This window comes from Vigna unguiculata, chromosome 10 (assembly GCF_037176805.1).
Source record: "Vigna unguiculata cultivar grain cowpea cultivar isolate G323 ecotype 2 chromosome 10, ASM3717680v1, whole genome shotgun sequence".
In the NCBI taxonomy this organism is placed as follows: Eukaryota; Viridiplantae; Streptophyta; class Magnoliopsida; order Fabales; family Fabaceae; genus Vigna; species Vigna unguiculata.
The window spans coordinates 4,167,713-4,180,285 of record NC_140801.1 but is presented as its reverse complement, the minus strand read 5'-3'; the positions used below and the strand labels follow the sequence as shown (position 1 = coordinate 4,180,285).

At 36.5% G+C, this 12,573-nt stretch overlaps 1 protein-coding gene across 2 annotated transcripts; it reads left to right on the top strand.

The window, feature by feature from the left end:
* The first annotated feature begins 6,900 nt into the window (after nt 1–6,900).
* Nucleotides 6,901–10,848, top strand: LOC114167215 (disease resistance protein RPV1-like). Of its 2 annotated transcripts, XM_028052224.2 has the most exons (6): nt 6,912–7,325; nt 7,407–7,546; nt 7,650–8,742; nt 8,881–9,156; nt 9,269–9,997; nt 10,203–10,848. In XM_028052224.2, exons 1-6 carry the CDS (start codon nt 7,023–7,025, stop codon nt 10,578–10,580), a joined length of 2,919 nt encoding a protein of 972 aa, XP_027908025.1. In that variant the 5' UTR covers nt 6,912–7,022; the 3' UTR covers nt 10,581–10,848. The 2 variants fall into 2 exon arrangements, with proteins under 2 accessions (XP_027908023.1, XP_027908025.1); XM_028052222.2 differs by having other exon boundaries at nt 6,901–7,546.
* Nucleotides 10,849–12,573: the final 1,725 nt, after the last annotated feature.

Genomic DNA, 12,573 nt, shown 5'->3' with positions numbered 1-12,573 from the left:
CTGCCGTAACCCCTTTTGAAATCTATTGATATGCTCCTGGATGATACAACCCTTCAAATCATCCAACTCCAGCTCCATACCGTCATATTTCTCCTTCAACTCATCGTAGTCAGCCTCTAAATCGGCAATTCAGCCCTTCAGCTTCTCTTCTGAATCCAGGCAGCGCACCATCCAAGTTGCCAGCCTCTTCCTTTCCTCTTGCCATTCCTCTTTTTCCTTTGCCCAAGCTTCTTTCTCCTCGGCGTGCTTATCCAACTGCCCTTGCAACTCCTCAAGCTTTTCTCGATTTCCTTCCTTCAACTATCTTTGGTACGAGGACCCAACCCGACGTCCCAATAGTAGCGCCTTGCTACCAAATTCCACCATAGTCCTCACTAGATGGTTAGGATCCATGTTATCAATCGAGTTGATCCGTGTCTCTGGCACATTGATTTCAATATCTCGTCGTACAACCGTCTTTGGCAGCTCAATCAACCCAACCTCCTGTCCTTTTGTGCCACTAGACGACCCCGACCCTAACAAAGCGACCCACACTTTCTTCACATCTTTGCCTCTACCAGGCCTAGCCGGCAACTTAGTCTTTCTTTTTGTCCCAACGTGCACATGTACATCCACCAGCGACTCTTGCAAATTAGGAAACCCAGTGTTCCCAGCAGCTTTGGCTCTAGCCACTTTCTCCTTTCGCAATGTCTGGAAAAGTGTTAGATTCTTTTTTCCCATCTGCGCCATGTGACTTGTGATAATGTTAATTTTTACCATTATCCAAGCTATAATTCATTAGCAAAATCATCTATGCCAAAGCTTTTAACCTACTTAATCCTCAATTTTACCTTACTTTTGTAAATAAATACATTGTGGGTTACATTGATCTAAATATACCACTAATCCCCATTTTTGTGTCCTTTTTGTAGATTGGAAGCTTTGCTCCAAAAGTTCACACAAATGAGTGACCCGGAATAACAAGGAGAAGAGCAAAAATGTCAACAGGAAGCGCCCGGCGACACAAAGTCAGCGCCAGGCGCCATACTAGCGCCAACCAGGCGCCACTGTTAGTCACCGCCTGGCGGCACATTGGACACCGCTGGGCGGTAGCGGGAAGTTTTGGCCCCTGTTTGTTGGTCACCGCCTGGCGGTGAGAGGCTTCCGCCAGGCGCCTGTTTTCGCTGATGTGTCAAGTGACCCTTTTTCTTTTGTTTTTCGCGAGGGGAAACTTATCTTGGACACTTTGGAGCTCGAACAACACGTCTTGGAGCGCTTGGAGGTCTGCTAGGGCTTGTGGGAACAACTCCATCTTCCTTTTTGTGTGTCCTCCCTCTTCCATTTCCATTTTGTAAGCTTGAGCTCTCCATGACAATGGAGAGCTAAACCCGTTTTTGTTGGGGTTAGATGTAGCCACTGAACTCTTATGTATTTTCGAATGGTTTGAATATATATATATATATGATTCTTCCACTGATTTCTAGTATCTTTGTTTATGTATTTAAGGCTTGCTTTGTTTTACCCATTCATTGCATGATATTTGGGTCATTAGGTATTGGAAAATATCTCTTGAAACCTAGAATTTGAACAAGATACCTAATGGAACTTGTATCTAGGAATGGAACTTGACCCATTAGTTGTCTTAAACCCTAATTTGTAAAGCGGGTTTGTTTATTTAGGGATTCAAGGAATTGACTCTAAATAAGGGAACCTAGGCTCATTCAACTAAGGGATTAGAGTTTGAGTAGACTTGTGGGTTGACATTAGTAATTAATGGAGAAGAGTTTTATTGTTTAATATACATGAGAGTGAAGTAGGTGAAGTCTAACTCCAACAATATCAATCCATTGCATTTCTAGTCTTTACCATTTTCTAGAGTCTTCAAATATCCAAGTTCAATTTTACTTGTTTATGAAACATTTATTTTATTGCATACAAAAACCTAAATTATGAATTTATTCATTAGTTTAAATTAGTCACTAATTACGCAAATATTTAGTATACACGAGTCTCTTGGGAAACGATATCCCGGTCTTACCGGTTACTACTTGCGCGACTTGGTACACTTGCCAAAGTCTTAACAACTTGTAAACAACAACAAACATCCATCAGACCACACACACACAATATAACACTCAAAAATACAAAAAGGATACCTTCAATATCAATAATCGGTTGAACCGAATTATAAACCCTATCTAAGCCCTTAGTGGGCATCTTATCGCTAAAAAGCATCATCGCATCCAATACCTTCCGGTCAGCCACCGACAACTCCTCTTTCGCCATCCCCTTATATCTCCAAGGGTTGCTGGTCCAGAAAAAGGGAAATTTAGTACTCCTATCGTTGGTGTAAAATGTGAACGTCCAACTTGCTTTACCACCACTTTAAAGAACCCATCTTTAAAGTGTTTGAAAGATTGGGTAAAAGCATCCAATCTGTTAATTCCAGGCCGGCTTATAACTGACAACCACGTGGTCGGACTTATCGGCCTCGTATCAAAGAAATAGAGAAACGCCCACGGGGATGGTTGCAAGTACAAAGCCATACAAAACAACCAGAACGCTTGCAAGTACGCCCAGCTGTTCAGATGCAGTTGAGTGGGAGCAACATTCATCAACCGCAACACTCCCATGGTGAACTCGTCAAACGGCAACCGGATGTGCAGTTGTGAAAAGTTACACATGTACATATAAAAGAACTCCTCGACAGCTCCGTCTCGGCCGTGACAGACACATTCTACAACACTTACCCTCTCTGGCACCACAATATCCCTTTAAGCGCCCTTCTCAAAGATAGGAGTACAATTCAGCCACGACATCAGCAATCGCAACCACCGAAATATTGAGTATTGTGTTCGCACATCCGCTGCAACCCATTCGTATCCCGCCTTCGTCGACTAGCTGCTCTCCACCAACTCCTCTAGCGGACCCTCCCTAACTTCAACTGTTTTCTCCATAGGGATCCTCCCCACATATCCCGGTTGCTCCCTATCACTACTACTCGACTGACTACTCCTACTCCCCCCTGGCCACTCACTACTCGAACTCAACAAGGAAACCCTATCACTACTACTAGACATACCTATTCTTTTTAGGATGACGGTGGAAATAAGGAAGATATCGGACAACTCTAACGCACACAAATAACTGATCTCAGATTTCTTACAAATGAAGCAACGTGAGCACACTTTCAACAACATCCTCATTTATAAACATGAATCCCAAACGCTACAAGTTCTTCTCGCCAAAAGTCATAAGCCATATGAAGCGTCACAACGCAAACCAAGGGTCACCAACCTTAAAATGTCGGTACAAAACCCCTTTGACTAGACCTCTGACATCTGCCACCTCTTCACCTGCCACAAACCTATTCAAATTCCAAGCTTTAACATTGTTCATCACACTTAAAGGTTGGCGGACTGGTGTACTACACCTAGGCGGCCTAACAAAAGACATCAACACTTCTCATCCTTTGTCGCTATAGATACACCGACAAAGGTAGGGGGACTGGTGTACTACACCTAGGCGGCTTAGCTTGACTATAGCCGTAAAATCCGTCTACATAACCCCTAAGGACGCAAATAATCACCATATATATGCTGAGCGAATAAGAGTAACCAACCTAAGCCGCCAACTTAAGGAAATTAAGCGAGAACTTTACGGACTCAAAGCATTACACGCAAAGCCCCTAGGGCCCACAATAATCGAGCTAAGGGGCCTGGGCTAGGTCGAGGCCCACCTACAGCCCAAACAGGGGCCCAGCCATGACGTGACTAGACATAATTAATAATCTATAAATATGCATGGAACCCAACAATTAAAGGTATGCATTCATTAATCCCTTAATCATGAGATTTGACTTTCTGAGAGTTCTTTGCTGACTTGAGCGTCGGAGTCTTCTCCGCAGGTAACCCCTCTTGAGTCCAAATCGGTCCAAGCCGAGATACCAGCAGATAGCATATGCCAGTCGGAAGGAAGCCTACTGAGGAGATTGCGGATTGAGGTAAGGTAACGTTTGTGTCTGACATCTCTTATTTGTTCTCCACAAGAACAACTAGTATTATTTTACATCATAAAAGTCAGCAATAATTACTATAAAGGTCCACACTGTTCGCATTTATAAATTAATTAATTAAATTTCTCGAGTCTTACAAGATCAACACATAACATTAAGTAAAATACCCACACGACCCATTCATCTACTACTCTAACTAACAAAATAAACCCACAAACTCCCATGTTAAATTTACATGCGCATATTCCACCACGATGCCAAAAACTCTTTAACTAATTAACTCATAATTTTTCTAATCTCCCAATTAAGTCAGTTTTTGCAATTCATCAACATGCTTAAACACCCATTCATCCACCGAAACTTTAATTCCAGACCTCCAATTAATCCTTAGTTTCCTTTCATATACCAAAAATCAACATCTTAAAAGTTTAATTTCTCAAACTACTTCTCCCCTATTCAATCCTAAATTCAACCTTTAACATCATTTTTCATAAATCGTATCAAAATCACATAAACCCTAAACACATAAAATCTTTCTAATACAATAACAACCTTACTTAAAAAAAGATCAAAAGAAAATCATAAAACAACACATAGTCACAAAAAATAAAACAAGATCTAGTTAACTCCCCTTACTTGGAAATCCCACTCTAATATTGTTCTCCTAGCATTCTTCTTCGCACCAAACTTGTCCTAACTTTGGCCTCTACCATTGGGCACTCCTTCCAGCCTTCTAACTCTCTCTTAGGTTCCGTTGTTAGGGTTCTGAAAACTCCTTAGTTAGCCCCACGAAAATAGTATGTTTCCTTCACTAATCCACTCCCTCACTTAACTTTTCAACTCAAAACTAATTTAATTAAAATAAAATAAATTTAATTAATTAATTTCGCACTTAATGTCTAATAAACCCAATTAAACCCTTTGTTTATGTCCAGATTCATAGAACCTTCCTTTAGCTCATGACCTACCCAAATGCCACTAAGGTTAAAAATAAAATATAATAATTTTTGTTCTAAACAAGGTTCAAACTCTCATCCACCCCATTATCAAGCAAATGCACAACCAACAAGCCAATCCATGTTTCTTGATAATTTCTATGCATCTACGATTATATTATCATGCCCCATGGTCCAACATATTATTAAAATAATAAAATCATTAAATTAACACCCTAATGACATACACAAGATTCAAACTCAAGTCCTTTCAAAAGGAAGACGTATTCTCAAACACTTGACCTAGTACTATTCATTATCTTCTCTTTTAACATTAATTAACTTAGTGATTCCCGCCTTGCAATTATTAAATAAATTTATTTATTTAATTTTTCCGGATCTTAAAAAAAAGTAAAGCAACTTTTGTCATCAATTATGAGGAAATAACGATAATCATTATAGGTACATGCTTAAAAGGACCGCAAATGTCCGCATGGATAAGGTCAAAACAGTTAGGACAGAATTCAGTATGACTAGAAAAAGGAAATTTATTTTGTTTTGAAAGATGACAAGTATCTGAATGAAAAGAGGGATGAATGTTAGCTAAAGGAGTTTTTCATAAACAATTTTATACACAGAAGTAGGGATGTGGCGTAAACGTTTGCGTCAAACATCATATGAAACAGAATTACAAGATGAAATAATGTTTGCAGGGGAAATAAAATCAAAAACCAGAAGCCCATGAAGGAGTTTAGTTGTGCCAATCTTCCTCTGGGTGTGGATGAAGTAGGAAATAAAATACAAGGTAGCATGCTTAAAAGGACCGCAAATGCATGGATGAGGTCAAAACAGTTAGGACTGAAATAGAGGGCAAGGAAGGGATCATAAAGGAGGATTTGGCCCCGGATCAGTGAGAAGGTGTTGTTGAGACCCATGAGTAACGTCATCACATATTCCGTGTCGCCATAAGAACATTGAAATTGAGCGCGATATCATGATAATTCCTCCCACATTGATTTAAGCATCGTGTAGTATGTCTTAACAGGATCAGGACCTTGCTGTAGAGAAATAAGTTGGCGGCGAAGCTGGTAAATTCGAGGGTCGTTCTTCCGAGAGAAGCGAGTCTTCGAGTCTTCCTATATCTCACGAGCCGTCAGAGAAGCACTTCCATCGACCAAGGAAAGTTTGTTCTTAACTAATAAGGCAACCAACATAGTACGATTCCATGTTGTGTAGTTCTTATGATCAATAAAATGGAAAACAAAGATCAAGTCGGACCATCCGCGTGATGTACAAAGAACGTGATTGGAATCTTGAATAAAATAATACAAGTCCAAATATAAAGGGCATAAGAAAGACGGAATAAGAAAGAGGCCCAATGGAGATCCATTATACAAGCTGTAATAGCGACAAAGGAATTGCTCCCTTCTTCTCTTTCTGTACTTAGCGTTAGTGAATGTCCACTATTACAACAGAGCATCGGTGAATCATCCATATTAAAACTTTAGTGTCTTCTGGAAATATATTTTTCTTGACCTAAGCACTTTAATCAATAAACCAAAGGAAGAGAAAACTATGAATGCCGCATAATATATTTTTCATAGTTTCGAAATCATTATTTCTTACAATGTTTAAAAATCTTAATTGAATATCGTAAATTTTGTAATACAAAAAAGTTATTTGGAAAACTTCTGAAATTCTAAGTGAATAATTGCAACCCTTAAAGTTAAAGTATCTTTTTAAAAGCTTGACGTGAAGGTCGCGGAAAACAAGAAGTATGTGCACTCAGCTGGGTAAACGACGAAAAATATGAAACATATATGAGTCGGGGTCATATCGCACTGAAAGATTACATTCTTTCTTTAATATAATATAGAGTCTATTATCTTTTGAACAACTCATTTTGGGTCATAAACAAAAAAGTTAAAGGTTTTATTGTATTTCGACTTTTTCATCAGCACTTTTTGTTTTATGATAACTTATAATTTGTCATGTAAATTCTTATTGGACACTTAGAGATGAGATGATAAGTGCATAAACAACATCTTTAACATTATTGTTTTACCTTTGAAGATTTCATTTCAATTACTTTGATGGAGTTCGGTTCTTCTTCATCATCAGCATCTTCATCTTCATCCTTCTTAAAATCAGAACCGGTGTTCATATATGATGTGTTCATCAACTTTGGGGGAGAAGACATCGGTAGAAGGTTCGTTTCTCATCTCCATTCTTCCCTTTTACAAGCTCAAGTCAAAACTTTCATTAGCCAGGAGAATCTGCAAGAAGGAATGAAGTTGGAAGAACACATGGGAGAAATAGCAGCCTCTAAGATCGCAATAATCGTTTTCTCCAAAACATACGCTGAATCTACATGTTGTCTTTTTGAGCTTGAAAAAGTAATTGAATGCCACCAAACCTTTGGGCAAATTGTTCTGCCCATATTTTACGAGATTGACCCATTGGATGTATATCTTCAGAAGGGTGATTTTGGAAAAGCGTTGGAAGAAGCTGCACACAAAAGCTACTCAGGAGAACAACTGGAACATGTGTTGTTCAGGTGGAGTTGTGCACTCACCAAAGCTGCAGGTATCAGTGGTTGGGATCTCAGAAATTTCAGGTAAACAAATGAATCCTTCCCACTTTCTTGTGTTTCAGAATGAATGTAGCAAATGTTGAGGTTGTGATTTATTTTCCGTAATACATTACCTTTCATCTTGAAGGCATGATGCTGAACTTGTGGAGGTAACTGTTAACCGCGTTCAGAAATTGCTGGATTATCAAGGCTTGTTTATTACCCAATTTCCTATTGGATTAGAGTCGCACGTGGAAGAGGTGATCGGATGTATTGAAAATCATTCCACCAAAGTATGTATGATAGGGATATGGGGAATGGTAGGATCGGGTAAAACAACCATAGCCAAAGCCATCTATAATCGAATTTATCGTCCATTCATTGGTAAGAGTTTTATTGAAAATATTGGAGAAGTTTGGGATCAAGTATACAGAACACATGTTGATTTGCAAGAAAATTTTCTTTATGATGTTCTAAAATCCAAGCTCAAGTTGGAAAGCGTTGGGATGGGAAGAACTATGATCAAGAATGAACTTTCTCGAAGAAAGTTGCTCATTGTGCTTGATGATGTGAATGAGTTCGGCCAATTAGAAAACCTATGCGGGAATCCTGAATGGTTCAGTCAAGGAACTGTGATAATCATTACAACTAGGGATGTTCGATTGCTGAAGCGAATCGAAGTTAATTATGTTTATAAAATGGATGGTATGAACGAAAATGATTCCCTTGAGCTTTTCTGTTGTCATGCCTTTGGAGAAGCAAGAACAAGAAACTTGAACGAAATTGCAAGAAACAGAGTTTCTTATTGTGGAGGACTACCGCTGGCACTTGAGGTCTTAGGTTCCTTTTCATGTAAAAAGACAATGAGAGAGTGGGAAAGTGTACTGTCAAAAGTAAAATTAATTCCCTTGGAAGTTGAAAAGAAATTGAAATTAAGTTTTGACGGTTTAAACAAGGAGGAAATGGATATATTTCTTGATGTATGTTGTTTTTTTATTGGTAAAGAAAGAGGCTATGTCACAGAGATACTAAATGGCTGTGAACTACATGCTGATATTGGAATAACAGTTCTCATAGAATGTGGCCTCATAAAATTTGGAAGGAACAACAAACTTGAAATGCATCCTTTGTTTCGAGACATGGGAAGAGAATATATATGTCAGAGATTTTTAAAGGAACCATGGAAAAGGAAACGGTTAGGGTTTCAGGGTGATGCAAAATATGTACTAAAAAAGAATATTGTAAGGCATTATTTGATTTTGAAAGTGTTCTCTATTTCAGTGCAAAGCATGTGTTACTAAATTGTTAGACTCACGTATCATTCATCAACATAAATTTAGGGATTTCTCAATTGTTTCTCTTTATTATTTTCATCACAGGGGACAGAAGCTACTGAAGGATTGTTCCTGAAAATGCATTCAACTAGCAGAGATTACTTCGAAGCTCATGCTTTCAAGAAAATGAAGAGATTAAGATTGCTACAATTGGATCATGTACAACTTGCTGGAGATTATGGGTACCTTTCAAAACAACTCAGATGGATCTGTTGGAAAGGGTTTCCTTCTAAATACATTCCAAACAATTTTCATATGGAAAATTTAATTGCAATGGATTTAAAGTATAGTAATCTTCTACTTGTTTGGAAACAATCCCAGGTATTCATTACATGCCTTTTCTTTTAAAATTCTTAGGATAATTAAAATAGAAATATTACTACAAACACTTTTTTTTCCTACCTAATCTTTTATCCAAAATCTATCTTCGTAGGTTTTAGAGCAGTTAAAATTCCTTAATCTTAGTCACTCCAAGTACTTGAGAGAAACACCCGACTTTTCAGGGCTACCGAGTCTTGAACGACTCATTCTAAAAGATTGCCCATGTTTGTGCAAAGTACACCCATCCATTGGAGATCTCTGCAATCTACAACTCATAAATTTGAAGGATTGTGCAAGTCTAAGCAATATCCCTAGAGAGGTATACAAGTTGAAATCTTTAAAATCTTTCATCCTCTCTGGTTGTTTCAAGATTGAGATATTGGAAGAAGATATAGTGCAGATGAAATCATTGATAACTCTAGTTACGGAAAATACAGCTGTGAGACGAGTGCCCTGTTCAGTTGTAAGCTCAAAAAGCATTGGATATATATCCCTACGTGGATTTGAAGGATTGTCACAAAATCTTTTTCCTTCAATCATTCGATCTTGGATGCGACCAATGGTGAATCCCCAATCTTATTTTAGTCCGTTTTGCATGGATATGGATAATAATAATTGGCGTGACCTTGCACCATTGCATAGCGGCCTTGCAAATATTCGAAGTTTGTTGGTTCAGTGTGACACAACATTTCAACTATCTGAGCAAGTGAAAACAATTCTTGTCGAATACAGTTTAAATTTTACAGAGCAAAGAATTTCAAACCATTACTTGAGGTTTTCTTTGATTGGTGTTGGAAGTTACAGTGAATTCCTCAACACTCTCAGCGATAGCATTTCTAAGGTTCCTTCTCTAGCTCTCACCTCTGTGTGTATAACTTCAACATTCAATTTAGCTGTCAGTTAAGACAGCATGAAATGATCCTATTACAGTATCTAAAGTAAACTATAGAACTCACCTTTCTCGACCTGTCGTTTCTATAGTATCAATGCTTCATTTAAATGGAAAAGTTACATACATTACTTAAGCCTTTGTTCTCGTGGTACAGGGATTGGCAAGCAGTGAGTCTTGTGATGTTTGTCTTCCAGGTGACAACCATCCTTACTGGCTCGCCCATATCGGTGAGGGACGTTCTGTTTCTTTCACTGTGCCTCAAGAGCGTGACTTGAAGAGAATGGCTTTGTGTGTTGTTTATTTATCAGCCCCTGAATTCATGGCAAATGAATGTTTTCAAAGCGTCTTGGTTGTTAATTACACAAAGTGCACATTGCAGATACACAATCATGGCACAGTAATTTCCTTTAACGATAGAGATTGGGAGGGTATAATATCAAATTTAGGATCAGGAGATAAGGTGGAGTTTTTTGTGACTTTTGGTCATGGATTGGTGGTCAAGAACACAGCTATCTATCTCAATATATGGTGAACCAGCAAAGGCTTGGAAATGGGGCCTTGCACTGACCCAAAGGAAAATGCTTTGAATAAATTCACTAAGTAAATAGTAATGTGTGGCTTCTGTAAGTTATTGTTCTTATTGTTCTTCTTTGGGACAGATAAGGATCTCTTGATGTATGGAATAAAATCCTAGTGTCCTTGTTTATAGTTTAGTTCTTTGCATGGTTTTCTTGAGTCTGTTAGGTAGTAGTTTATAGTTAAGAAGTATCTAACCATGTAGAAACTATTCTGATCGAAAATTGTGCAAATATTACAAAATCGGAACTTCAAAGCAGCACTTCAAGTCTGTATTGATTGGTGTTGGAAGATTCAAAGATTTCTTCAATGCTGTCAGTGATAGAATTTCTGATGTTCTTCTCTAGCTTTTCCTTTATTCATTACTTTCACTATCATTTTAGCTATTAATTAAGAGAACGAAATTAGCCTAATCAAGTATGTAGCTGATTTTAATAACCAACTAACCAAGTGATTATGCTAATACTAAGTACTAGCAAATTCAACTAAAGTTTGATGATTGTTTTATTTCCAATGATGGTCTAAATATAAACTGAGACAAAAACAGAGCCGCATTCTAAATCCGTATAGAAATGATGGTGATATATACACAACAAAACTATTAACAAGATTTGTTTTAATCATGTATTATCTTTTTATTTAACAAAACATGCCCTTATTTATCTTACGATACAGGTATTTGAAAGCAGTGGGTCATGTCATATTTCTCTCCTAAGTGACAATGATCCTTATTGGTTGGGCGTAGAGATGGCAAACAAACCCGTCCCCGTGGGTATTGTCCGAACCCGTCCCCGTTTTGACGGGGAATCCCCGCATTGACTGGGTATGGGTATGGGTATGGGGAATCCCCGATTTTTTCAATTGGGTATGGGGATGGGGATGAATATATCCCCGCCATAATACCCATCCCCACCATATCCTCATCCTGATTCAAATTATTAAAATATTTACAATTAATTAAGTAACCCTATATATATATATATATATATATATATATATATATATATATATATATATATATATATATATATATATATATATATATATATATATATATATATATATAGGGTTACTTAATTAATTGTAAATATTTTAATAATTTAAATGAGGATGATTTTTATTTTTTATTTCTTCTAAATATTTGGTTTGTCATGAAACTCATTTCGCATCTCCAATATATTTTTTATTTTATCACAACCTTTATGTAATTATGTTAAAATGATGTATGTCAATTAAAAAAAAAATTATGTCTAACATTTGAATATTTCTATTATTTTTTAATATTTTTTTTTATTGTATATTTTCCTTTCACATGAGAATATTTAATACTCTCAATTTAAGTGTTTAATAGCATAAACATTTCATTTACTAGGTAATATAAAAAAAAATTATTTACTTATTATTATTAATTTTTGTTTCATTTGAAGAACTCTTTTGTTTCGCTAAAACAATTTTTGTTATTTCTCAACCATTGAGTATATATGTTGATATTTGAAAAGTTTTCTTAGATATCTAATATGTTTTTCGTCTTATCATACCCTTAATTATACATTTGTTTTTCTTTGTGTAATTCCTTCCAATAATCTCCAAATTATTTATAAGACACACATTTGTTAATTTTTTAATATTTTTATTTTTGTTTATTTTCATCATATAGAATACTATTTCGATAAATTTTATCTAATTTTTTTTTTATTTTCTAACTCATTACAATCATACTTTAATATTTTCAATATAATTGTATAAATAATTTTTATTTACTACAATATAAAAATTTAATGTAATTGTCATGAATATTTTTTTATCACCATCCAACATATATTGGAGTTTAAAAAATACCATATCTATGATAAAATTTTATTATGTTTATTATTTGTTCTTTGCGTCATTTTTTTATCAAACATTGAGTATATATGTTGATATTTGAAAAGTTTTCTTAGATCTCTAAG

Bases quoted from the DNA above. Each gene is read 5' to 3' on its own strand.
- LOC114167215 (XM_028052222.2), top strand. From the start codon at position 7,023: ATGGAGTTCGGTTCTTCTTCATCATCAGCATCTTCATCTTCATCCTTC. The intron at 9,157-9,268 runs GTATTCATTACA...CTATCTTCGTAG, and splicing joins TTGTTTGGAAACAATCCCAG to GTTTTAGAGCAGTTAAAATT. The intron at 9,998-10,202 runs GTTCCTTCTCTA...CTCGTGGTACAG, and splicing joins TCAGCGATAGCATTTCTAAG to GGATTGGCAAGCAGTGAGTC.